Source organism: Myripristis murdjan, chromosome 21 (assembly GCF_902150065.1).
Source record: "Myripristis murdjan chromosome 21, fMyrMur1.1, whole genome shotgun sequence".
In the NCBI taxonomy this organism is placed as follows: Eukaryota; Metazoa; Chordata; class Actinopteri; order Holocentriformes; family Holocentridae; genus Myripristis; species Myripristis murdjan.
The window spans coordinates 3,367,156-3,394,866 of NC_044000.1; the positions used below are offsets into that span (position 1 = coordinate 3,367,156).

Genomic DNA, 27,711 nt, shown 5'->3' on the forward strand with positions numbered 1-27,711 from the left:
ATGTACTGTTGTCAAGGGGAAAGAAACTAGTTTTGCGATTAAATATAGTGTAGTTGGCAGTTTAATTGGTTTGATTAAATTGAACGAATGGAAAGTCTGAATTAATTGTGGGCTCTGGCTGACAGCAGCTTCTCTTCAAAATAGTTAAACCTAACATATTTATGTCAAAATCCTCCTGTGGTAGTTGTGTGTAGCCATACACTCCATGCATCTCTCCAAAAATGTAACTGTGCACAGGGCAAAGCAGTTTTAACTCTCATAATCTTTGCAAATTTTAGCCATCAGCAAAAAGGAGCTTGGCATAGCCATACACTGATTTTGTTTATGATGTTCACTTTACAAAACAAGAGTCTGAGCTGGTGGGTTCAAACTGTTTGGCAGTGGGTAGTGACAGTAAAGGGTGCTTACAAAAATATGCAACAGGTGATTGGATTAACTATACATCTATGATTACATCAGTCATCCAATCAGACAAACAAACCATATGACCACATAGCAGGGATGGGGAGTCATGTGTCATGCAGGACCAAGAGTTTGCAGGTCTTCATTCAAACCAAGTGATTTAACAGAGCAGTTCCTCTGTGGCTGTAGATGGGCTTATTACCTGTTGTCAGTTTTGTGCAGAAACACCAAAACAGAAAGCCTGCAGTGGCACATGCTTCCCCATCCCTCCCCAGCTCAACAAACTGAGGCAATTGTGAGGGTCAAAGCAAGCAAGCATATTAGTAAGCAAATTGGTTAGCATGTCGGTACACGATTCTTCCAGTTTCTGTAGGGAAAATCTACCTATATGTCCTGTTGTTCCTGTTTTCCAGTTCTCAATGTCCTCAACCCCTAAAACACAACTGTAGCTCCTCAAAGGAAGGGACAGATCTAGGGGTTTTTTAAGAGGTACTACCCATTGAGTAGATACTCAGTACTCCCAGCACAAGAGGAACCTTGAATGACGCAAATGCAGAGATTAGTTCAGATGTACGTGTACATCAATTGGTCAAACACATGAGCCAATGCAGCCCTGGCAACCATCATTTTTGCAAACAATGTAAAACAATAGCCATGTACACAGCAGCTCTTAGCGTAAACCTTTAAAAACAGGACAAAACATGGACAACTGTCCAACTCCATTATTATCAAGAAACCCATTACACACTGCAAATACAGTTTGTTGTTCTATTGTTAGCACTTAACACGCAGAAATGAAGTTGGATACTAACCACCAGCTTATGTCACTTCAGTGTATCTGGCGGTGTGAATGCAAACATAAAAGAAGCCCTTGGAGGTTCCTAGTTCTCAGAGAACCCCCCCGGAACTTGGAGCTTAAGAAGTTCTTCAAAACGGCCTTCTAAGAATTATGTTTGGTCCAGTTCCAGCAGTGTGTGCACAAAAAAGGGGATGCTTCCCTCAGCAGTTCTATGGAAAAGTTCCTCTGGACAGAAGGGTGCCTATATATTGGTTCAGGCATTTGTGTTTTCTGATAATGCTTTGATTGGACCAAAAACGAAGGGGCAAGATTTGCTGGTGGTGCCAGGTTAGTAAAATTGGTTGTGACCAACTCCTTTTGGCTATGGATGTAGAAGGTGTCATGGAGGATGTAACAGTGGACTGCCATTACTGCATATACTCAACAACAACTTGTATTACTTGATGTAATGGATTATATTATACATATTTTGGCATAATATCTGTAATGGGTTAAGGAAACATAATTATATGTATAATTATGCATTTATGTATAGAGAATTTGTGTTGTACTTTCTGTTAGATGGTATACGCCAACTCATTAGTTTAGCTCTCCCTATATAAGCAGGCATTCTACCTTCTGTTAAGGAGGCCGTCAGGATGATGTTGGCTGGACCATGCACATTCACTATGAATTCAGCCTCAGCAAGTCATGAAGATTGACCTCTATTTACTTAGTGGCCACCACACCATAACTCTGAATTAGACCAATGTTGTAAATGCAGGATATGTGGATTCACATTCATATTCATTTTTGGACCACTGTGGGACTCTTAAAACTAAATTAAAATGCCTTTTTTTTAACAGTAGTATAGGTCATTTCAGTTGTGTACATGGTATTGTCTGTTTTCTGTCATTTGGAAGGAAAAAGATCTTTTCAAAATTAAGAAATTTACTATGGCATCCATCTACATTTTCAGATAGCTAGTTATTGGCAATGAGCTAATCAGCAATTATATTTTGCATTTGCATAGAGCAGGGGTCACCAATCATGTGCCATGGAGGGCCAAGAGGCTGCAGGTTTTCATTCCAACCAAGACCTCCACCAGGTGATTTCACTGATTAGCTCCTCCTTTCTGATACAAGGTGAGGTGATCAGTGAAGTCACCTGGTGGAGGTCTTGGTTGGAATGAAAACCTGCAGCCTCTCAGCCCTCCATGGCACATGATTGGTGACCCCTGGCATAGAGCATTACCTAATGATTTGATTATGCTTGCATCAGTGTGCCAGCCATGTGTGTTAGGCTACCAACACACTTATAAATATGACTTTTATTTTGGTAAATAGGTGTACATGCTGTATAACATGGGAACTAGAAAAACAAATAGGATTATAGCTACGCAGGCTGTTATGGATCATATTATATAGCTGCTGTATGTGTAACAGTACAGTGGCTGTACTGGCAGGGTTTTATAGCTCTGAAATCTGCACGCATGTTTTCATTTTTCTTCATAGATTTTCTCTCCAGCTTACAGTGTCATTCAACCTGCCTCAATTTTACTCTGAAGTTTGAGGGACAATCACAGACCATTACATTTCTTCTCCAAGTTTTACTTCATTTACTACATGGCACATAGTTGTTTTCAAAAGCTTGTCATATTTCAACATTTTTGAAAGCATTCTTTCTACCTTCCAGGTAGCAATTCATCACCATTTATCCATTAAAGCATGAAAATTAACTGGCAGAGATTTTAAATCTGCTTGAGGTATGAGGGTTCCACAAGTTTTATTTTTGTTGGTCACTTCATCATAACACACAGTGATATATACAAAAGTCTGCAGGTCTTTAGTACATTCATGCTCTGGAGGGAGGTCCTGAGGGACATCTTCCAGAGAAATTCTTATTAACAACCAGTCCCTGGTTGTGACACAGAGCTCTGCTTTGACATGAGGGAGATGAGTAATGACAAAATCTACATTTTTGGGTCAACTATTCCTTTAACCAAGTGGGGAAAGAGTGCAAAATGTGGCCAGTGTTCACAGTCATTCCTCTACAGATAAGAAATACAGGATAAAGAGGAGATTTGGACTCTTTGTTGTGGACTCTTTGTTGATGTCTAGCTTCTTTAAGGTTACCACTACAGCAGAGCAGTGTAGTGTTCACGAGACAGTATCATGCACAAGGACACCAAAGACACTCTTTCTATGAAAAAAAATAATAATAATAATTTAGTTGCTTTAATTTACTCATACAGCTGCCCTCACAATGGCTGTGAAATGTACAAACAATATAAAAATGTTATGTTCCTTAATCTGTATGATGCAATGTCAGTTCCAGTAAAAATGAAAACAAAGGCTGTTACTATGACAACAGCTGAGTGGTTCCAGGAAGCAACAGAGGGAAGTACATCTCAGACCTCTCAGACTCTTACTTTCGTCCATGGGCAAACGCTCTGATGTATCAACACTTCTAAGGCAAGTGTCTGTGGGGGAATCAAACTTGTGACCAACAAGACTACATCTCTAGACACTATCTTTCTGTCATAAAATCACTGATTGGAGCAGATGTGTGGAGGAATAATGCTCAATGCTGTTAAGTCATCAACTAATAAATCCAACACTATACTGTAAGGCTATATATCCCTTTTAGGTGGGATATTACAAAATCTCTCCATTAGGGTTATAATTCTGTGAACCAAAGGATTGAGTTACACAACATTTAAAAAAAAAAAAAATCCTGTAAAAAAAACTGGACAATAAATAATTTGTGGATAATTTATTTTGTTAAGTTTTTTTTAGACATGTTTCCATTATGTCCATGGTAAACTGGCCCTTGTGTCTCAATACACTGCTGTGCAGAATCAGTGCTTTGGCCAAAGGGGTGCCTCAGTCATTTGTTGTTATTTTGCTTTTTTTTTTTTTTTCAACAGTCACTCATGTTCCCTTTTTAGAGCTTTCATTGCAATTCTCATTTCTCACACTGTCAGATTTTCACCATTTCCTTCGTCAAAATTGACACTTTTGTTTATAAGTGATTCTTCTTCTTTTGCATTATCACTGGTACGAGCAGTAGCATTGTCACTTGTTGCTGAGGCAGCATTGCCTGTAGGACTGTCTTCCTGCATCTTGGAGAGCATAGCTAGATTAGTCCCATTTGACATGGTACCATTAAGCTTATCCTGGTTGCTTCCTGGCCTGCAGGGAGCTGGATCTTCAGGTGGGCCTCTACCTGAAATGTGAACACACAACTATTTCAGTCATTACAGCACATAACCACAAAAGTGAAAGGGAATGTCAAATATATACATACATACTTACATACATACACACACACGTGTGTGTGTGTGTGTGTGTGTGTGTGTGTGTGTGTGTGTGTGTGTGTGTGTATGGCTTTAATGGAAGTCTCCCATGGAACATCTGGAGAGTATTACATACCTACTACATTGCCCCTTTCTTAGTTGTTTAAATATACACTACTTCTTACATTTTACTGTCTTCGTGTATTAGCCTCCCTCAAAAAAACATATTCTGTTTGTTTACCCAGTGTATAAGATTTCTAGACAATCTGTTCAAAACACTGTCCAATAAAATGAAATTTCAGCTTAATGAAATAATCTACAAACTATTAATCTCACCAAATGCCATCCATTCAGAACCTACTCTTTACAATTCTATCTTTCAAATGTAAGAGACAAACTGCTAAACAAACTGCTTAGTTACAACACCCAGCGTCAAACGTAATGGGGATCAGTATTTAAGTCCAATAATGTTTATTAATTAATGTTTAATTAATTAATGTTTATTAATTAATTATTTATTAATTAAAAGCACTCTGAACCTCTATCTATTACAACCTTATAGGGTACAATGACAGTCTGTATCTGAGTGCAAATTTTAGAAACTTAAAGCAACAACTCTCTTTCCTTTTGGTCTCATATCTTGCAATTGGTTAAAACATGAAATAAGTCCTGTTTTTAATTTGAGTCAAAAAATAAACAAACCAAACCAAACAAAACAAAACAAAACAAAACAAAAAAAAAAAAAAAAAAAAAAAACATAGAAATGAAAGCACTCACATCTTTTGTAGATGCATATAGCAGCTGCACAAGCTGCAATTAAAACTCCAACAACAACTGCAACAACTGGAACCCAAGAGAGAGGGGCCTGTTTTTCACCTGTAAATTAGAGCGTATGAGAGTAACACACCACCATTTGTCACACTGTTTTACCCGCTAGTCACATCAAAACTGACTCCTAACTGCATTACAAGTAGGATCACCCAATATTAGCTATCATGATCAATACGCTGTCATGCCTTTTATCATGAGCCATCATTTTTGTCTAACCAGCAAGAGAAAAAAAATGGTAATCAGCAACAGAACCATTGAAGGCACTACTGTATGTACCATGTTTTACAAAAACAGAGTGCATAGTACTTGATAATGGTTCTGTCCTGACACAGTGGCATTGCCATGATTTAACTGAACATCAGTCAGCTAATCAAGCCATCATCTATTCAAAATATTATGGCAAATTTCAATGTACTTCATTATATCTGTGTAATACATTTCATTGTAATTATGTATTTCACAGCTGATTTACAGCCAGCAGGTGGCAGTACTGTTTAACATCTGCACAACAGGCAACGCCAGGTAATAATGTTTTACTTTGTTATAGATCATTTCCACTTCATTTAAGTATTCTTTCAAGCCCATAGTTATTTGAACATGTATTTACCCTGACTTTATGCTGAATTTAAGACTTTATGCTATCTCGTTTTTAATGTAAGACCAATTCTACAACCACCATAACTGTATAGTATAACTTTAAAACTTTAAAGTATGTTTAGTGTATCCTATTCATTTGCGCATTTCACACATTAATGTATTAACAATGGACATGAATACAGGTCAAAATCTGGCCCACTTTTACATTTATGTACAGTAATACACCACACAGAAATGAAACCACAACCAGTCTGTGTTCATATTTGGTGACACTACACAATTCAGAGGAAATAACTGAATAGCTTCTGGAACTCACGTTCAGATAGCTCGATGGTGACATTCAAAGTCACATTTGAGGTGGGGTTGTGGATGAGGCAGGTCACTGAGTGATATTTCCCTCCTGATGTGTTTATACTACTGGTGACAGTGAAGAGACGATCCTGAAGGTGTTGCACAGCTGTAGTATTAGCCTCCACTGGCTGTAACACGTGGTTTGTGTTGCCCGGAAGCTCTTGGACCTGCCAAGTGACCACGGGTTCAGGAAATCCCCCTTGGGAAGTACAGACTGCCAACATCATTTCTTCATTCAGTGTCAGGTTGGGATTTTCATAAGGGACTGTCAAAGAGAAAACATAGGTTTCAGTTGCAAGTAATAACACTGGTTTCATTGTTTGTTTGTTTGTTTCATTTGAACAGAAACTATAGTTCCATACTTACCTGCAACATGTAAAGTGGTTGGACATATTCTATCAAGTCTCCCTTTCACATCAAGCACCACATAAGCACTGAAAGATTTCTGGTCGTCTTCAAGTGTTAGGTTGTTCAGTCTCACTGAAATAATCCCCCTCCTCATGTCTGACAAAGAGGCTGTGCTCCGGCTGCGATAAGTCGCACTTTGATATTGGGGTGTCTCGCGTCCTTTGTCAAAAGAGTACAGAACCGACGGGTCCGCTGTTCCTTGCCAGTGAAAACGGAGCCTGCCAGGGTCAATGGCGGTGGAGGTGTTCAGGTCACAGGGGAGGACCACTGACTCCCCAACTGTACCCCTGACATGTGTCCCAAGTGTCACTGCCTCAGCAACTGTTGAAAAAGAAAATACCAAGAAACTCCTTAGAAAAGAGACACAGTTTCATCTTCACAAGTGGAGTACACAAATTTAAAAGAGGGCCGTCTTTTTCATGAGCCAATAGGCTGGGAATGAATGGTTTCCTTTCCAAATGAAAAAAATGATCCCTTTTGATTGTGAGTAAGTACTTCAAAATGCCATTCTGGACAGCACAACCCCTTCATTCACCTTCAAAACTTAACAGCATTCATCTCAATTCAATTTCAGCACAGAACCAGCACCATTTTGGTCACTAGTGACCAAGCATATGCAATAAAGGGAAGTATAAATGATTTTTCGAAAACGAGTTACTTACCGAGGTTTACCAGGAGAAAAACTGATAAAGAGACCATCCCTCCTTAGCAACACTGGAGGAGAGAGACAGGAGAATTCAAAATAAAATAAAATAAAGTCAAAGCAGAAATGTGAAAGAGAAACCGGGCATACGCGCAAATCTTGGTGCACTATGATAACTGTATGTTTCGGGTGTTCTCAAACTTTTGACGGTAAATTGACAGTCCGTATAAACACATTATAAACCTACGTCGAACGTTAAGGTCTTGACGTACTGTAGCCTACTGATGTCACGCAGCTGCTGCTGATTACCAGCCACAACAAAGCGCGAGAACAACTACACATCAGCTATTAGACACGCGCCATTAGTGCGCTAACTAACGCTGGGTGCCAACTGGACTTCCTATTCGCTACAAAACAAAATGTCCGGTATCCTTTACGGTTTGTCTCACCTGCATGGAGGCAACTTGTGAACTCATAGTAGCTGGTCGGAGTCGGCTGCTGTTCAAGCTATAAATTCCGCTCAACGTAGCCTCTTCTGGGTACCTGCCCACTCAACTCTCTCTCTCTCTCTCTCTCTCTCTCTCTCTCTCTCTCTCTCTCTCTCTCTCTCTCTCTCTCTCTCTCTCTCTCTCTGATAATATGTAATTGACTTATGGACGAGGGGTGGGACTAGATAAGTTTTACTTCTTCCCACTCCCTTCCGGATAGGTAAAATTAAATCATTATGTGTTGTTTTCATTTTTATGCTTATTTATTTTTATGTCTGTCCATTACTGTGTGATTACTTTTCTTTTCTTTTCTTTTCTTTTCTTTTCTTTTCTTTTTTTGTTTTTGTTTTTGTTTTTGTTTGTTTATTTGTTTTACTTACTCGGAATAAAGAACTACTACTACTACTACTACTACTACTACTACTCTCTCTCTCTCTCTCTCTCTCTCTCTCTCTCTCCCACCTTTCACCCCCTCTCTCTCTCTCTGGGGTGTACAATAGGATTAATAAGACAAATATAATACTATAATAGGGATACAGTAGGGATATTCAGTTTGGTGTCTGAAAAAGAAAAACCAAAAGAAAAACACTGAAAACCCCCTGCCCTGCCCTAGATAGACAATAAAGATCACACCATGCCTAAATGAATGAATGAATGAATGAATGAATGAATGATACTTCATTAATCCTTTGCAGGAAATTACATTGTCACAGCAGCTTCATCACTTAGCTTCATCACATAAAATTGCACACTCATGCAATACTAATTGGCCACTTTAAGTCTAATGATAATAAATAGAAAAATAGGGTTGATGAGTGGGTGAATAAATAAATAAATAAATACATCATACAGGAAGCAGAGATTAAAATCTAGGGTTTTTGTGCATTAAAAGGCTTATGAATGAAAACCCTCATGAATAAAAATAAAATGCATTGATGCACACCAGAGGAAATCAGTGCATGTGCAGTGATTTCTTGATGGCCGGTATGAGTTGTTGCCCCTAGACTGACAGTGAGTCCTTTGAAAATCTTTGTTTATACCAGCCATTTGTTTTTCTGGCCTTAAGTGTTTGCTGAAGCTCTTTTGGAGTTGCAGTGTGTTGACCCCCAGATGTGACTCAGCAAGAATGCCAGTGGGATTTTCCACAATCAGCCTACTACACTGCTCAAAAAAAAAAAAAAAAAAAAAAAAAAAAAAGAGAACACTTAATCGGCACAGTATAACACCAAGTCAGTTAAAATGCAGTGATTTCAATCTGTCCATTTAGGAAAGCCAAGTGATTGTGAATCAAGTGTAAACTGGTGCAAATGAAAGTGTTCACAGGTGCAATGGAGAGGCATTAGCAAGAAAGCCCCAAAAAGGAAAGGTTTTGCATGTGGTGGCCACAGACACTTGCACTCTCCTTATCCTTCCTGACTGATTCTTCTCAGGTTTTGTGTTCAACTGGTGTCCTTGTCACTGCCTGTAGCATGAGGTGGCACCTGCAGCCCAGTCAGGTTGCATAAGTAGTTCAGCTCCTCCAGGATGGCATATCCACACGTTTGGTTGCTTGAGGGTTTGCTGTGTCTCCCAGCACAGTCTCAAGAGCATGGATACCAGGAGACAGGCTGTTACACAAAGAGAGCTGGACAGGGCCGCAGAAGGGCATCAGCATCGCAGTAGGACTGGTATCTACTCCTTTGTGCAAGGAGGAACAGAACGAGCACTACCAGAGCCCTGCAAAATGACCCCCAGCAGGCTACTGGTATGCATTTTTCTGACCAAACTGTCAGAAACAGATTCCATGAGGGTGGCATGAGGACCTGACATCCCCTTGTGGAACCTGTGTTCACCGCCTTGCACCATGCAGCTGGATTGGTATTCACCAGGGAACACCAGAATTGGCAGGTCTGCTATTTGCACCCTGTTGTCTCCACAGATGAGAGCAGGTTCAAACTGAGCACATGTGACAGGCATGAAAGAGTCTGGAGACACTGTGGTGAACTTTATGCTGCCTGTAACATCATCTAGCACAGCAGTTCCCAACCAGGGGGGCACAACCCCCTGGGGGGGCACCAGAGAGCCATGGGGGGTCGCCAAGCCCTCTTGATTTTGAGGGGTGTTATAATTTTTTTTTTTTAAGTTATGTGTTAGTATGTAATTTATTTGTGACAAAAAACACTTAAAATATAGTGTTAGATATAGGGTTAAAACCTTAATAATTAGTTTCAATAAATAAATAAAATAAATAAATTGATATTAAAAAATTAAATCTAGAGGAAATGGGTGTGTCACGTGAACACCCTCCTGCGCTCACGGAGTTTAGATCTTTCATGCAGTACTCCCTGAGATTATAGTGTCACGATTTACTGTAGAGGTAGTTTTGTTTCAAAACACAATAAAAATGGAAAATTGGAAAGTAACTATACATTGTAGCAACTACAGGAATTCTTGCATTTTTCCCATTGCATACCGACAGTGGCAGAGGGAAGTTATTTCCTGTCACTGTGGCTGCTCTCCAAACACTGTGTTAAGCCCCTGTTTTCTTGTTACATTACTATTCTATTCCTGTAAAACAAAGATATTGTGCTGCATCTATAGGCAATGGTAGACAAACCAAAAACAAAAACAGCTACAGGACAGGACAAGCTGACAAGAGTCAACATTCCTTGTGAACGGACCAGAGGTAGGCTTTAATCTGAGCTGAGAGAACGCTGGATTTTTTTCCAACATGTATCAAGATAGGGAAGAGGAATGTATTGTGATGTTGAAACAAGCCCTGAGCAGGAAAAAATGCTGAAAGCAAAAACAAGATATAATGTGCAAGGAAGGCAACAATCTCCAAAATAAGAATGCAGAGCTGTCCAGTACAAGGGTGGAAAAACAATGGAAAGTGTATAAGGCTGACGTTGAAGCCATATTTGTGAAGATATGATGCCTTGGTGCCAAGGTTGCGAGACTTGGGGACATCTGTTGGTGATTTCAATAAACAGTCAATAAAATGTGCAAATATTCTGTGCAAATAACAATATAGTAGTCTAGAAGCCAGCCCATAGAGCCCCATTGTGAACCCGGAAATGTTGAGTACACCAAAGTTTTATTGCAGAATATAGGTCCCCATTGGCGCAGTGGTGCAGTGGTTAGCACTGTCGCCTCACAGTGAGAAGGTCCTGGGTTCGATTCCCACCCAAGGTCCTTTCTGTGTGGAGTTTGCATGTTCTCCCCGTGTCTGCGTGGGTTTCCTCCTACCATCCAAAGACTTGCAGGTTAGGTGAATTGGAGAAGCTAAATTGCCCCTAGGTATGACTGTGTGTGTGAATGTCAGTGTTTGTCTGTCCTGCGATGGACTGGCGACCTGTCCTTGCCTTCGCCCTATGAGCGCTGGGATTGGCTCCAGCAACCCCCTGCGACCCTAGTGAGGATAAGCGGTTTAGAAGATGGATGAATGAAAGGTCCCCATCATACAGAAACTGTCGGATGCTAATTTGCATATACTGGGAAATTTGCATAATAAGCATAATCGTCCATACTGACAATATACTTTGCTCTGTGTGGACAATTTCTACAGTATTGGAGTGGTTTTAGAGATTTTAGAGGATGCTGAATTCATTTCTGACACTTACAGACTTCAAAATGTTAATTTTATAACACATTTTGATTAATTTAGGCAGATTTTGATTCATATCAGGCAGAATTTTAGGTTTCCATGGAAATACCTGTTACTGCTCATTAATTTTTTTAGAAATGGCAACTCAACAGCAAGGTCCTTTAACAGCGCCAAAGCCGCCATCACTGTCATTACGCGCACCTGTTATGCACGGCTCAGCCTGTTTATAGCACACCATAATGACTATTAACTGAACACACATGTGCCCCGAATTAAATCCACCCATCAATCACATCTGTATTATGTGCGACAGTGCAACAGACATATTCTCACCCAGAAATATAATAATAATAATAAAAGATAAATAGGGTTATACAGAATCATACACACAATGAAATTGGATATTAAGGACACTTCGTATATTGAAATAATAAAGTTACAATAATAATGCTGCATAAATTCCTATTTTCATGTTATTTTCTGCCATTTTCTGTGATGAAACAGCCTACATAGCAAGTCTTATTGCAAGAAACCCATTTTAAACACACTGATGGTAGCATATTTGGCTTTGACTTCAGTGTATTATAAGTGCCAGTCAGTAGGTTTAGGTGCAAACCAAGATGATGTGGCAAGACACCTTGATGGCCGTGTATAATGAACTTTGAGGTGAATTTGATCCAGCTCTGTATCAGGAGCATGCATGTGCATGTGCTCAGGCCTGCTGGTGAGGGAAAGAATGCAATGAGCCCAGAGGATTGTAATGGGGCTGTGTAAGGCCCTGTCACCTGGTATTAAAATGCATCTTTGGTGATCTGATCACAAATAGACAGTACTCAGTCCATCTGTTCACAGCTGGTATTAGAGTGTGTGTCCACATGCGTCTCACCTGCCCATTTGTGATCAGATCTCACTTTCCTGCTCTATATGCAAATAAACAAGTATCATTTCCATTTGTGAAGGCCAAATGCTTAGGTTTTTGTTTGTTTGTTTGTTTGTTTTGGGTTTGGAGAGAGAGAGAGAGAGAGAGAGAGAGAGAGAGAGAGAGAGAGAGAGAGAGAGAGAGAGAGAGAATGAACATGTACATTAAATGTACAATGAAATTCTTACTTTGCTAGTCCTTCTTCCGTGGAAAAAAACATGAAACAGGCATTTAACAAAAAAAGACGTCCTTGCTCACTCAAGCCTGATGTTAATGCTCTTTTAATTACTTATGACATATTTCACATCTGTAAGTTGTTACAGGCTTGACCAGATCACACTCAGGCTCAGATTATTTAATTATTCTCATCCACTGTCATGGCCCTGATGTGTGTCAGGAATTACAGATAAGATTAAAAAAAAAAATCTAAAGTGGTGGAAAAGTGGTGGTCTGGCTGGTGCCGGGGGTGTTGGGACCAGAGCTGAAGACGGAGGATGTCAGGTGAGTAAGCGGTCCTTGAATCCATCCTGGGACACATGGCTGTTTATACTTCTAATGTGATGTGAATGTGTCCTGAGTCCTCAAGACACATTGAGGACACAGTGGGTGATGTTTACACCTGAGAGATTGAACATGTAACCAACAAACAGATGAAGCCAAGGATGATAGGTGTTTAGATTGTTGCCTGTATCATGGATAATGTCTTGTATGTGTTTAAACTCTGCTGTTGTAACTACTGACCAGGGGCATAGCTGTCATTACAAATGTGAGAAGGCTGGAATTAGGAAAGGCAGCGGAGAGAGAGGGGATGACATGCAGCAAAGATTTGAACCCAGGATGCTGCGGCAGGGACTCAGCCCTAACAAGTGGCATGCTCTCTATGAGATGAACCACTAGGGTGCCCCTATTTATATATATTTTTTTTACGTAAATTTAAATCAACAATTTAAATTTAAACAAATTCTCACAGTAATGTTGTGGCAAATTTCTTGTAATTTAGTTTTAAATACAGTACAGGCCAAAGGTTTGGACACACCTTCTCATTCAATGCGTTTTCTTTATTTTCATGACTATTTCATAGTAGTAATAAAGCAAGAAATTCCACTAATTAACCCTGATAAGGCACACCTGTGAAGTGAAAACCATTTCAGGTGACTACCTCTTGAAGCTCATGGAGAGAATGCCAAGAGTGTGCAAAGCAGTAATCAGAGCAAAGGGTGGCTATTTTGAAGGAAGTAGAATATAAAACATGTTTTCAGTTATTTCACCTTTTTTTGTTAAGTACATAACTCCACATGTGTTCATTCATAGTTTTGATTCCTTCAGTGAGAATCTACAATGTAAATAGTCATGAAAATAAAGAAAACGCATTGAATGAGAAGGTGTGTCCAAACATTTGGCCTGTACTGTATATTTTGTATCCCTGATTTGTGCATTCAGTTAAACATTAATGAATGCGTATTAGTGCGCCAGGATTATAAAGTGCAAAAAATACCCCACACCTTTACTTGCACACTGCTTACGGCTGTCCTCAAACTCTAGTGTTGCAGTCAAACCACATCCTATGGTCTTACAGACACACTGACAGTTTTTATGACAGTATTTACTCTGTTATCAGGGGGTACTTTATGTTTAGTGCTCCTATCATATTTTGTGTTGGTTCCTAAAACACACATTACCCCAGGCTACTCAGCACCCACACCATCTAATGTTGGAGATTTATTTCACAGATTTATCTATTATCAAGTAAAACATGGCTGATACTGACATTATGTTGACAGTACTGACAGTTTTTCATACCACAGTAACATAGTAGAGAAGCTGTTCTAATAATTTTTGTAGAGTCACTCTCTGTGTGGAACACCGCATTCTAACTGGGTCAGTAGAAGACATGAACATGTTTCTAAAGTGCACATAGTCAAATAGATGAAGACTCATTGCATTACTTTTGTCAGTTAACGGTCATATTTGTGTGTTGTTACTTTGCTCAGGGAAACACTGAACCACAGAAATCCCCCACCATTTTGAGTAACCACAGCACCTTTAGCTTTCAGTAAGGTGTGCATAAAACCTACCATCACTGGGAAACAGTGTCTGGCACTGTGTAACTAAATTTAGTAAAAACATTTGATATAATATTTGACATTCAAAAGTACACTATGTTAACTTTGTTTGTCATGTACAAACAATATCACTTTCCACATGTGGCTCCTATTGCACAACAGAAGATACTTATGTCTGGGTGTGCCCTGCCTTTTGCAGTGTGGTGCATGTTTTATTGCTTATTTGATATAGAAGATTCCTTTTTAACATGCTGCTTACTTTCACTTGTCTGCACTTGTCTATTTCCTAATGAATTATATTGCCTCTGCTGCCTAAATCCCCCATGAGGATCAGTGACATGTCATATTATCTTGTAATCACACTGCAAGTCGCATAGTGATTAAGGTGCTTTAGAAATTCACTGTCTCAAACGATGATCCAGACTTAAGTGATTTAACTGTATATCCCTATAGCAAATGAACTTACAAAGCCTGGTATAACGTGCAGATGGGTGGTACTGGGGGGAAGGGTGGGGTTAACCAAAGTGCTGCTGAGCTAAAGGGAAAAGTAGGCACACCCCAACATGTAAGTGAAGAAGCAGTGAGCAGCTGTTGCACACCTGACCAAACAAACAAACAAACACATGAAAAGTAATAAATACACAGGTATATAAATAAATAAAATAAATAAATCATAAATCATAAATAAATAAATAGATAAACAGATAAATGAATAAAAAAAAAAAATAGACGGTTCTCTGGGTCTCATTCTTGAACTTGTGAATACGCCCATCCGTGGCTTGCTTTCTAAATGACTGTCACTAAAACTGCTGCTTTTGCCGAGCCGGATGACAAACAAATCTGCAACCAAATTTACATGTTGACCCAGATTTTGAGAACAGACAGGACCAGTGAGTTTCAGCAGGTGGCAAATCAGGAGCTGGCAGTAACGTGTTGAGTGGAGAGTAGCTTTGCTGCTGTTTGAGGAGCAGAAAAAAAAAGCTTTCCTTATGGCAGTTTTTTCTGGGAAACATAATTAATTATGGTATTGCGACACAGGAGTGGCAGATTGCTTCCACTTGGGAATATGGAGACTTCAAGCTGCAACCTGTTAAGTTTTGCTCCATTGTTTCCCCCAGCGGCAGATTGCACAGATCGCACATAACTGGCTTAAGATCAAGGGCCATTTTGACAGAAATGTCCAGCCAGCCCTCTAGACATTCACTTAATGCCAGCGTCCTGCTCATCGAGTTATAACTTTAATTTTGGCTTCAAAGGAAAGTACAGCTTTGGTGGAGCAGCTCAGAGACAGGACCCAATGCTTTACAGCACTACGCTTTACGTCACCACCTGTGTCCAGATAGCTGGCTACCTGCTCTCAGTACAGAAATCATGGCACAGCAAGAGAAACCTGAAGAAAACAATGATGAAGGAAACAACAGAGAGAAAAAGCGAGAGTGACTGAGCAAGAGACAAGACTGGAGTAAATGCTGGACAGACTTTTAGTCGCTGGTGAGAGCTTCATGAAGTCAGAGGTCATTGTTGGACTGGTAGGTAAGATGATCTGAATGCTGTGTCTTGTGCACTTGCTTTATGTCTGGCTGTTTTAGCAAAGCTGTTGACTCACTGGTTTTTGTTGATAAACCAAGTCAGTCCATTTTGACAGAGGACTGCGATGTGGCTCAGGAGGTAGAGCGGTCGTCCAGAAATCAGAGGGTTCCCCAGCTCCTCCAGAGTGTGTCCAAGAGTCCTTGAGCAAGATACTGAACCCCTCACCTCCCCTGATGGACAGCTAGGCACCTTGCATGGCAGCCTCTGCCATCAGTGTGTGAATGGGTGAATGTGAGGCAAATACTGTAAAGTGCTTTGAGTGGTCAGTAGAGTAGAACAACACTATAGATTTTCAGTCCCAGGTGTCAGCAGCATGCTGTCTCTGGTTCAGGTTAGCTAAGCTAAGCATGCTAATGTTACTGTTCTGGGTTGTGTGTGTGAAGTTTCTGCAAACTTTGACTATCACACAGAAAAAACAATGTTTGAGCGTGTAGTTTTACTTCAAAACACGAGCCGCCAATGTTTGTTTGTATTGAGCACGTCAGTGAGAACCCTGGGACCCTGGGACTTTTTCCAGGTTTTTTCCAGGTTTTTTCCAGGTTCTAGTCTCAGCCTCATGTTGTTTCTCTACACTAAATGTCCTGCTTTGTCCAGCTGGAGCTGTAAACATGCTGACTCGGCCCCTTTCTGTATTTCCTCTATGACACTGAAGTTGCCATTCGATTCACAGCTTGCAATTAAATTGGAATTTTCCGGTCCATCTTAAAAATGACATAACACCTGCAGATCAGTAATTGTCAACCTGATTCATGAACTTAAAAAATAACAAATAGGGGGGCATGAAATGAGAATGATTCATATCTACGTTGAAATGTTTATTCTATTTAGGAAAGTGAAAAAATGGAGATTTCACTGTTTTTTTGCCCGTCTAGACCACATTAGACCAGGTCCAAATCAAAAACCACTATACTTAGACCTGTCAAATCTGGAAAATGAATAACACTCTAAGCTCTCTGGTTTGTTGAGACTTTTTAATGTTAAGCCAGGAGGACTATAACAAATAGGCAGAAAGAGCAGTTAGGGCAATAAAAAATGATCAAAAAGTAGGACTATAAATGATTAAAACAGCATTTCACATGATTTGTTTTCATTTCATGTCCCCCCATTTGTTACATTTTTCAGTTCATGAATCAGGTTGAAAATACTGACCAGCGCCATCGGCAGGCATTGTGTTATTTTTAAGGAAGCCCATCTGATGAAGCTATTTGTCATTTGAGACGATTCAGGGAGGGTGTGTAGATACAAGCAAGAAAAAGGGAATGACGCAGTGGACCTGTCATTTTCCACTCAGTTCAGCTTCACATATCTTTTTGGGGAAGAATGTCTCATGTAAAGTTCATACTGTGTTTGAATCATTCTTAGGACATATTTTGATAAAGAATGACCAATTTGGGTCAAAAGTATTCAATAAATATAGACCCTGTTGCCCCCTCAAATTGGGTGTGATTTTTGAATACGGGACAGAACTCCAGCTGTAAAATGTTTGGTTTTATAAGTAAATTAATAAATAGAACCACGAGGAAACGTGCACATAAAGTGACTATATCAGACTCTGGAGCGTCTCTGTGTGGGTGTACAGGAGCTCCATCTGGGACGTCAGCACCAGGGGACCTCCAGTGACGTCACGCTTTGTCAGTCTCATGCCAAGTGAGCTTTGAAACTCTGCAACCTTGTAATCCTATCTCAGCTAGTTCGTAGTAAATTTCACCGTCCAGTTATGCTGAATGTAGCCTGTGTCATGTCACCAATAACATTTTATTCCATTACACACACAACATTATTAGACATTCAGAGACTTATTTGCTGAAAACGCGAGCAGAATTTCAGCAAAACCAAGCCTTTCCGTCATTCTTTTTTGCTTTTCGTTTTTGTTATGTTTGTGTTCAACTCCAACACAACAATAAATAAGAACATGCACTCATATTTGTGTAAAATCCTGCAATACTCCACCTTGTCTGTCAACATGTCAGTTGGCTTCTGGCGTCTTCTTCATTGGTTTCTAGTCCTCCAGCTTGTAACCAAATGCACATATTCCAGAGTGTAAAACACTGGTGGACAAGGGAGTTACACTGTAGGGGCAAATACAATCTTACATCGAGGAGCTTTAAGCTCAAAAAGAGAAAGAGGCAGAGGAGCAGATGACTGTTTTTTTGTTGTTGTTGTTGTTGTTGTTGTTGTTTTCTTTTTCAGAGGGCTTGTAGAGAGAAATATTTTGAAATGTCAAATGTCTGACCTGTAGAGGCAGCAGCAAGTCAAGGAAAGTATGCCATGCCATGACTCATGGCTAGGTAAAATGAGTGGGACTTGACACTGAACACAGCAAAACCCTGGAACAAAGGTGGCTGCTTCTGTATTCAGCTTAACTCAAGAAACAGACAGCCTAACCTGAACTGAACTGAAGAGAAACAGACCGCACTACAAGACACACAGGGGGCTTAAATATTAGCTGATCAGGCCATTAAACACAGATAGATAGATAAAGACGAATTAAACTTCACAAAAGCTTTGACATTCTGACATCTACAAAGTAACTAAATTGTGTGTGGTACAAACTAGAAACCATGTAGTGTCAAATACCAGTAAAGCTGTGGGGTAAGCTGTAATGAAGGGGTTAATAAAGTGTGTGGAGCAGGCAGTGTTGTGACAACTTATGTCCTGTGTGGCAGCAGGGTGACCATGGGACACCATTATGGGCATCCCATATAGACTGGCTGAGCAGGTGTAATGGCTAAATGCTATCAACATACAACTCTTCTGCAACATTTACATGTGCACCATGTGGAATACCTGCAAGCTGCATTCAGCACCGTGGATTCTCAAATTGATCAGCATGTTTTCTGTCTCAAGTCGAGTACAACAGTGCAGTAGGTTTATGAATCAGCTTGTCCTTGATCGGTAAAGGAAAACACGCAAAACAGGTCTACTATTGCAGTGACTCTAGCGACACTAGTAACACTGGCCACTGGCCTCACTTAATATTTCATATCAATGCTTATAAGATACTGTCTTTATTTTGGGTTTCCTGACACCTTGCAACAGGTTTGTCATTTGATACACTGAATTTTGCTGGAGGCAACAAATTTTTGCAGTGTATTTATATACAAGATCAAAGTACTACACTGGTTCCCGTATCATATTTACAGTACTTAAGAGCAAAGTGGGTTATCATATCAGGCTCTTTTATTACTTTGATGCTACCAGATACAAATATCAGGTGTCATATATCACTGAGTGTTGCTTAAACATGACCATGTGATCGCACTTCAGACTGGGCTGTTGTATAATCCAGATTATTCATGCTTAGGCTACACACTCAGTCAGGCCTCCGTTTTTCCTTGTGTGTCCTGTGTTACACTTTACATCACTCCTGAGCATGCTCATGGCGAGTGGCAAGGTAAAACTCCCCTTTAACGGGAAGAACCCTCAGGTAGAACCAGACTCAGGGCGGGCGATCATCTACCTCTACTGGTTGGGTGGAGAGGGGAGAGAGAGAGAGAGAGACAAAGAGACAGAGACAGGGAGATAAGGAAAAACTGGAACAAATGACAACAACAGAACACCAGAGCATCCTGACAAGTAATCTAAATAGTAGTGACACGCATCATCCAGCCTTCTCGTCTGCAGCTTGCTCCACCCCACACTTCCTGATGACCCTCCAGGATGAGCAGGACAGTATGAACTTCAAGACACAGAAAGCACAACGGAGGCTAAAGGGCAGAGGACTCTGGGACAATAACCCCTCTTCTTGAGTAGAAAGAAGAGGGTTTTTTTCTTTTATTGTAATTTTAGAGAGATAGGACATCAAGACCAGAGGTTAGCCATATCCTCTGCGCTTCCTATTGTTGAACAAGATGGGAGAACATACCTGCCCACAAAAGAATCTTGTAAGTACACTGTCTTTGTGTGGCTATTCATTTTCATGTAATATGGAGAGGCAGTAACAGAGAGGTTGGAGAAAATGCTCTCCCTTCTCAGCAACTAGTGCTGAGAGTCCATTGAGTGTATTATTTGTTTAATCAGTTCTTTAAGTCCTTTAGTCGGTTAGCCTACTCTACTTGCTAGTATAAAGTAGCCATTATAAGTCAGCATGGCCAATAAATCTATGACTTAGCCTAAGTCTCAGTGAGCAGTTGAGTGAATGCTATTTTTTTAAATTTTGTTTGGCTCAAACCTGTTCAGGGATACATCTGACCTATAGAAGTCCCCTGCTCTGGCAAAGACTGACTCTTTATAGCACAAAAATAGCACAAGTCTTTATACAGTTACTCTGTTCTGCCTGCAGACTTTAAACATATTTTAAACATTACAGTGTCTCATCAGACTGCATGTTTGTGTTATCAGCATGCTTGGTCTGCAAAATAAATGTGTGCAGATTTAGGGAGGGAGCAAGTATCAGCAAACCCACAACATACAGTGAGAAGTAATATATTGTTTGTGGTGTGAAAAATAATCCCCATGAGATTGTAGAGCAAGCTGCCTGCCTTAATTTGCCTTAAATTGTTTCTTCCCCCCCGGTTCATTTCCTATTTTATAACATTCATCTATGCACAAAATTATATCTTATATTTTTATATTTATATATATTTATATAATTTTATATTTATAAAATTATATGACAAAATCCCGAATCAACTTCCTGTGACATCCCGGAAGCACTCCGCTCTCAAACCCGGTTTCACTTATTCAGAGCACGTGTAAAACCGGCTTGTCACCAGCTTGCAGATTGAAACAGAAAACTGAGGTGAGTGGTTACATAACTTGTTATGGTTTTGTAGGCTCAACTATCTAAACCAGTCAAACCCACATCAGAATAACATGAAAGCAACATCGCCATGTGTATGTGTGTGTGAGACAGTAGCTGTTTGTGTGGCCTACCTCATGTTTGCAGTAATGCACTCTGACCACATGAGAGCCAACGTACCGATGAATCTGTTGAGTGGACTGTCTGGCTTTATGTAACAAAAACTAGGGTTCTCTGGCCCACACTGCACTAGAAACAGATTAGCGTACATTTTTATTCATTTCAGTGTTTCTTTTCTGCCTACTTCCTCATATCATTTGTGTTCTATCAGCTTGAAGTGGTAGGACAGTTGGTTTTTGCAGTGGAATGGAATGGCATCAAAGGGAATCTGCCTGGCTGTCTTGTTCGGTAAGTTACCACATAGCTTGTTTCCATCTGAGTTATGTGTCTGTATTACTTATTTTGCATGGATACAGTTAAAGCAAATTAAATGTCACACACCGAACTGCAGTAACTTGTCGGTTGTGTAAAGTTATTTTTACATTAAATAGAGACAGATGGCTGGCGTGTGTTTGTTGAGTAGATGCATAACCCTTGCCAGAGTGTCACAATGACGGCAAACAATACAAAACAATTTCCTGGAAACCACAGATGCTGCACACCCAAGTCCTTTGAACAGGAAGTTATAAATAAAATAAAATAAAAAAAAAATATGCAATATGTAATATGTATTGTTCAAGCTAAAAATCTACTTAATAAAAACGTTTTGCCAGTCATTTTGTGGATGCACAGCCTTTTAGGCAAAGCCTTGCACAAAGTAACCAAGTCAAATGCTCTTACTCTTGCTTCACTTTACTGCTTTGAGCTGAATTTCCTGTTCTTACACCCCAAAAAAGTTTGTCCTGACTAACTCCTTGCTCTCTTTCTTTGTAGTTTTCTGTTTGCCTCTTCCACTGCCGGTATTGTCAGTGAACACTAACATCAATGGAACAAGAGGAGCTTCTGTTCTCTGGCAATGCCATCATAAGTTAGAGAGTCCATTCCAGCCTCAAGAAAGCCGAATATACTGGCAGACTCAGGATGACATCGTTCTTCATGTGTACAACGCAGGACAAGAGGAGTATGAATATCAGGATAAGACATTTCAAAACAGGACCAAAATCTTCCCAGATCAATTATCCTTAGGGAACTTTTCTCTTGTGATTGAGCCATTAATGCTAAGAGACGATCGCATCAGTCTGACGGTTGTTTATATGGCTGCAACACAAGCAGGAATCACAATCTGCCAGCAGACTCTGTATGTCGCAGGTATGAGGGTCTTTATCAATAGTATTCCTTCTCTATTAACAGCAATTATTAGATTGTTTGTACTCTTTTTTCCCTTTATAAGGTTTTGATTTTTTTCCTTCTGCTTTTTTTCATTTGCGATGATGTTTTTAGAAGGTCCTTGAGGTTCTTTTTCTCAAACAGTTTATGTTTCTTATTTATTGATTGATTTATTTTTTAATTATTGGTATTCATATACACGTATGAAAAAGCATTGTAAGGAAGCCACCAAACCTGATCTTAAACCTTGTCCAGCTCCCTTACAGAAACCCAAAGTTGAAATAAATCATACAACAATGTCAGCAAACTGCAGTACGAGGGGGGTGTACCCCGAACCCCAAATCAGTTGGACCTCCCAGAACGACTCCCACATCCCTGAACATACACTGGGACAACGCGAAGTGCAGACTACTATGACCCATGAAGAAGATGGCACCTACAGCATCAACAGCATGGTCAGCATCACAGGGACCATGACGTGCTATGTCTACAACCCCACGTCAAACCAGACTGTCAGTGCTGCTGCTGCAATCACAGGTGAGGCCTTGGTCAACCACCATGTACAGCAATGAGTCAATTATTATGATTATTTATTAAAAACTTACACATGAGAATCACATCACATGGATCACATTGAGTGAGGGTTTTTTTCACACTCCTGAAACAAGATCGGGAAATTATCCTAAACAAAAACACCTCAGCCTTTGCACTAAGATTCAAGCCCCCTTATATCCTCTTTGCATATGTCCTCAGATCTAATTGTAAAAATAATTTGGCATTCAATATGTCAGGGTTTGCATTCAAACTTATTCTTTTTATATACATAGTTTTATGTGTGAATACTAGCTAATCCACTGCCTGAATGTTATAATTATTTTTTCCATTCCTCCTTCAGAACATACCAAATCTAGAGTTATTGCCATTGTGGTCCCCATTATCCTCATCATCATCATCATCATCATCTGTATCGCAGTGGGGATTGCGTGTGCAAGTGAGTGCTGCATTCCTTTGCTGTAAGCTTTTGATTGAACTTTTAACCTTCATGTTATGTTCAAATTTACGAACATCCTTTATGATTGGGCTCAATTTGACCCCAGCACTTTAAGCCTCCACAAAACTATTATAATTAAAATTGTTACCAGTAAATGGCCTCTTTGAAACACAAGAGAGGCCATTTACTGTATATAGACACTGTTTTAGAGTAGTAAGCAGTTCTTCATGAATATTCTTTATGGAAGACAGTAAAACAGTGGTGATTTAGGTTGAAACAATGGGACTGTTCCATTAGGATGTGCATGAATATCTAGGATATGCAGCAACCATTTCATAAAAGATCATACCAGTGAATTTGCATGTTTAACATAATATCTCATCTAACATTTCTGCTTATCTTTTCCCAAAGTGAGCATTTGTATTTTAGAACTGCTATATCATTTTTCCTCTAATTTATCCAGCCTACGGTTTCCATTCATCCCACTGTGATATGAAAATAAACTTTCAGAAACTTTTGATGACTTGAAGTTGGACAGTGAAACAGTTTCTCTGCCATAAGATATAGGGCCCTATCTTGCGCCAGACTCCCTAAACCCGCTATTTGCGGATTTAGGATTTAGGAAGAGGCGTTCCCCGTAAAAGTTGCTATCTTGTGCACCTCCCGCTATCCGCAAAACACCTGCGCTACCCGCTATATTATGCATAGGCATGTTTTGGGCGTTACGCCAGTTAAACCAATCAGTGTGCCAGGTGCCATTGCCTTTAAGGGCAGGATGCGCTATCCTAAATCCTAAATCCTAAACCCGCGATGGAGAGAGGGAGGTAGAGTTTCTCAGGGGTTCTGCTGAGGCTAAAGCAAGTTGGCTTTATATACATATTATATATTATATTATAGGCGAGTTAATTCAGGAGGTGGAGCCACATGTGTCCAAGTGGACGTGTCACAAGGTTGTACTGATTGAGTAAAATCCCCGGGCCACACCACAGACACACAAGAGGCAGAGGTGGAACTATGTGTAAACTAATTTATTGACAAGGTAGACTGGGCAAATAAAATATTAAAAATAAAAATATAGCACAGCTGCTGGCTTATGATAAAACAATAAAACGTGCTGGCGTAAGTGTCCAATTAAAACAGTCTTTCCTCTAAACAGTCTATATGAGTAATATACTCAGTCCATTCCGGCGGCGTCCCGGTATCAGTCCGACCGTGTGTGTGGCGAGGCTCCGTCGGGGCGCGCATTGAAGCCGCCTGGGCGCGCTCTCCTAACAGCCCACACTTTAGGGAAAGCGGATAGCGGGTGGTCCTGACCACCCGCTATCCGCTTTCCCTAAAGTGTGTGCACAAGATAGCAACTTTAGGGATAGCGCATGAAACACGCCCACGAACACACCTCTAGGCGCAAATGACGGAGTCGGCATAACGGATAGCGGGTAGCGGGTGGCGCAAGATACCGTTTAGGGATAGCGGAAGCTCCTAAATCCGCAATTTGCGGGTAGCGGGTCGTGGCAGCGGATAGCGGGTGGCACAAGATAGGGCCCATACTCCCCAGGGAAGCATTTGCTTTATTCAAGTGTTTTTCGTTTTCAGTTTAATCAGTACTTGACCAAAATACTGTTGTATACCTTTGAACACTTCCCCTGTTCACCCTGGACCATACAATTGGCACTTCAAGTACATATCATATACCATACACCAGAAAGGTCGTGTAATAACATATTTTTTGAATTTATATATATATGTATATATATGTGTGTGTGTGTGTGTGTGTGTGTGTGTGTATATATATATATATGTATATATATATATATATATATATATATGTGTGTGTGTGTGTATATATATATATATATATATACATACATATCTATATATATGTGTGTGTGTGTATTATGGCAAGCCGTTTAGGAAAATATTATATATATGGAATGAAAGTCTGAATATATGGAATGAAAGTCTGAATATATGGAATGAAACTTGAATATTTTGAATGAAAGTCTGAATATATGGAATGAAACTTGAATATATGGAATGAAACTTGAATATATGGAATGAAAGTCTGAATATATGGAATGAAACTTGAATATTTTGAATGAAAGTCTGAATATTTTGAATGAAACTTGAATATATGGAATGAAACTTGAATATATGGAATGAAAGTCTGAATATATGGAATGAAACTCGAATATTTTGAATGAAAGTCTGAATATATGGAATGAAAGTCTGAATATATGGAATGAAACTTGAATATATGGAATGAAAGTCTGAATATATGGAATGAAACTTGAATATTTTGAATGAAAGTCTGAATATATGGAATGAAACTCGAATATTTTGAATGAAAGTCTGAATATATGGAATGAAAGTCTGAATATATGGAATGAAACTTGAATATTTTGAATGAAAGTCTGAATTTATGGAATGAAACATGAATATATGGAATGAAAGTCTGAATTTATGGAATGAAACTTGAATATATGGAATGAAAATTTGAATCTATGGAATGATTCATTCCATATATTCAAGTTTCATTCCATATATTCAAGTTTCATTCAAAATATTCAAGTTTCATTCCATATATTCAGACTTTCATTCCATATATTCAGACTTTCATTCCATATATTCAAGTTTCATTCAAAATATTCGGACTTTCATTCAAAATATTCAAGTTTCATTCCATATATTCAGACTTTCATTCCATATATTCAAGTGTCATTCAAAATATTCAGACTTTCATTCCATATATTCAAGTTTCATTCCATATATTCAAGTTTCATTCAAAATATTCAGACTTTCATTCAAAATATTCAAGTTTCATTCCATATATTCAGACTTTCATTCAAAATATTCAAGTTTCATTCCATATATTCAGACTTTCATTCCATATATTCAGACTTTCATTCCATATATATAATATTTTCCTAAACGGCTTGCCATAGTGTATGTATGTATGTATATATATATGTGTGTATGTATATATATATATATATATATATATATATATATATATATATATATATATATATATATATATATATATATATATGTATATAGACATATATATATGTGTATATATATATAGACAGAGAGAGAGAGAGAGAGAGAGAGACATATATATATATATATATATATATATATATATATATATATATATATATATATATATTATAGGACTAAATAAAGGGTTCAGTTTCAAAAAATTGGAATTTTCTGACAATTCTTTCATAGTTCAGGCTTTATAGGGTTAAGTTGGTCAGTTTAATTAGCTCACAAGAAGGCACCTAGTATGGCACAGACCAAGCACAGGTTAACAAGGGGGCTATGTTTTGGGGACAAGGGGGATGGTATCCCCTTTAAGTCCTCCTCTCATCACCTACTAACACCCTGCAAGGGTGTTAGTAGGTGATGCTGTCAATCAATCAATCAGTCATGCCACAAGTTAAAATGGAAATGCAAGGGAGGTGTGGAGAAATGAAGAGAAATGAAAAGACACACCCTTCAGGCAAATATGACAAACTTTCTGTGTTTTTCTGTGTTTTGTGCTGCAGGAGCTAGAGCTGGCGGACCCTACGCAGCACCTGAGATAGCACTGGCACCCATTGATGATGGAGGTGGCTCTGAGGGGGATGAGGCAGAGCAGAGGAGAGATGACGGCAGAGTGGAGGAAGAGTTGAACTAACCCAGTTCACCCCTTGCTGCTGCTTAGTCCTAATCCCTCCCCAGAGGTCTGTGTGAATCATCCACAAGATTCAGAAATCTAAGTGATTCTTTAACAAAGAATTGTTTTTAAAGAATTATAAGCCTTATATGCCTGTTTGGTCACACAAAAATTTCTCGTATGCTGATGTCTCAAGCTCACCAACTAGCTAGTCAGCTAACATTTCAACATTGTTTTAAGGCTGTAGGTGTGGGTGACATGTGAATGATTAGAAATTAGAGTGAAAATGCCAGAGCCGATTTTTTGTCCCGGTACAGCCCTGACGGCAACAAACCTCTTTGTAAAGAGCAATAAGAAGTTAACCTTTCTGTTTGGATGACTGTAGTAACTGGACAGGAAGTGAACATTTCACTCTACATAGATAGAACTGAATCATCACTGTTGTTATAGCAAAGCCAGTGCTTTCAGCACTCTATACTTGAATTATTTTCTTTATGTATTCATAACTCAAGTGAGTGTAACTCTTCAGGTTGAGTTCTTCAAAATGTATGTTCAGTATGTCATTGTAAGTAGTTTCATATATTTATACATTCAAGAGAGGCAATGCAAAAAAAAGCAAAAAAAAAAAAAAAAAATTGGACAGAATATTCAGCACAGCTGTGCAGTATGAGCTGTGCACTCATTTTAAAAATCTAGGTCTTATTTCAGTGCACTGGAAGAAGTTTATACACTATGATATATTTAAATTAAGCTATATTTATCTTATTTAGCTTCATATTCATCTTGTATTTTGTGCATTTCTATATTATCTTTATATATTATACTTTTAAAAGTGTCATTTAATTGTTGCCTCATTCTGAATAAGACTCTTTGAATGTATCTGGATATGTGAAGATTACTGACGGAATTGTGTAAGCTACTGAAATACAGTCATGGTGCCTGTGGTCCTGTGTTTCAGACTGTAGCACAGTACAACACTATGCAATGCACCACAACGGAGGCATTGATGTACCAAGTCCCATGTCACCTATTAATGTA

At 39.2% G+C, this 27,711-nt stretch overlaps 2 protein-coding genes across 3 annotated transcripts; one reads left to right on the forward strand and one right to left on the reverse strand.

Annotated features, from left to right (window-relative positions):
• Positions 1-2,929: 2,929 nt before the first annotated feature.
• Positions 2,930-7,851, reverse strand: LOC115380053 (T-lymphocyte activation antigen CD80-like). 2 transcript variants are annotated; one of them, XM_030081097.1, is made up of 6 exons: positions 7,758-7,851; positions 7,328-7,379; positions 6,624-6,986; positions 6,223-6,522; positions 5,256-5,354; positions 2,930-4,408 (listed from the first exon to the last, which is right to left on the reverse strand). In XM_030081097.1, the coding sequence occupies exons 2-6, from the start codon at positions 7,362-7,364 to the stop codon at positions 4,155-4,157; spliced, it is 1,053 nt and encodes a 350-aa protein (XP_029936957.1). In that variant the 5' UTR covers positions 7,365-7,379; positions 7,758-7,851; the 3' UTR covers positions 2,930-4,154. The 2 variants fall into 2 exon arrangements, with proteins under 2 accessions (XP_029936957.1, XP_029936958.1); XM_030081098.1 differs by lacking the exon at positions 7,758-7,851 and adding an exon at positions 7,556-7,577.
• A 13,154-nt stretch (positions 7,852-21,005) lies between these two features.
• On the forward strand, positions 21,006-27,298 carry LOC115380055 (butyrophilin subfamily 1 member A1-like). Its single transcript, XM_030081101.1, has 5 exons — positions 21,006-21,103; positions 21,629-22,003; positions 22,277-22,558; positions 22,917-23,012; positions 26,564-27,298. The coding sequence occupies exons 1-5, from the start codon at positions 21,067-21,069 to the stop codon at positions 26,692-26,694; spliced, it is 921 nt and encodes a 306-aa protein (XP_029936961.1). The 5' UTR covers positions 21,006-21,066; the 3' UTR covers positions 26,695-27,298.
• The last annotated feature ends 413 nt before the right edge of the window (positions 27,299-27,711 follow it).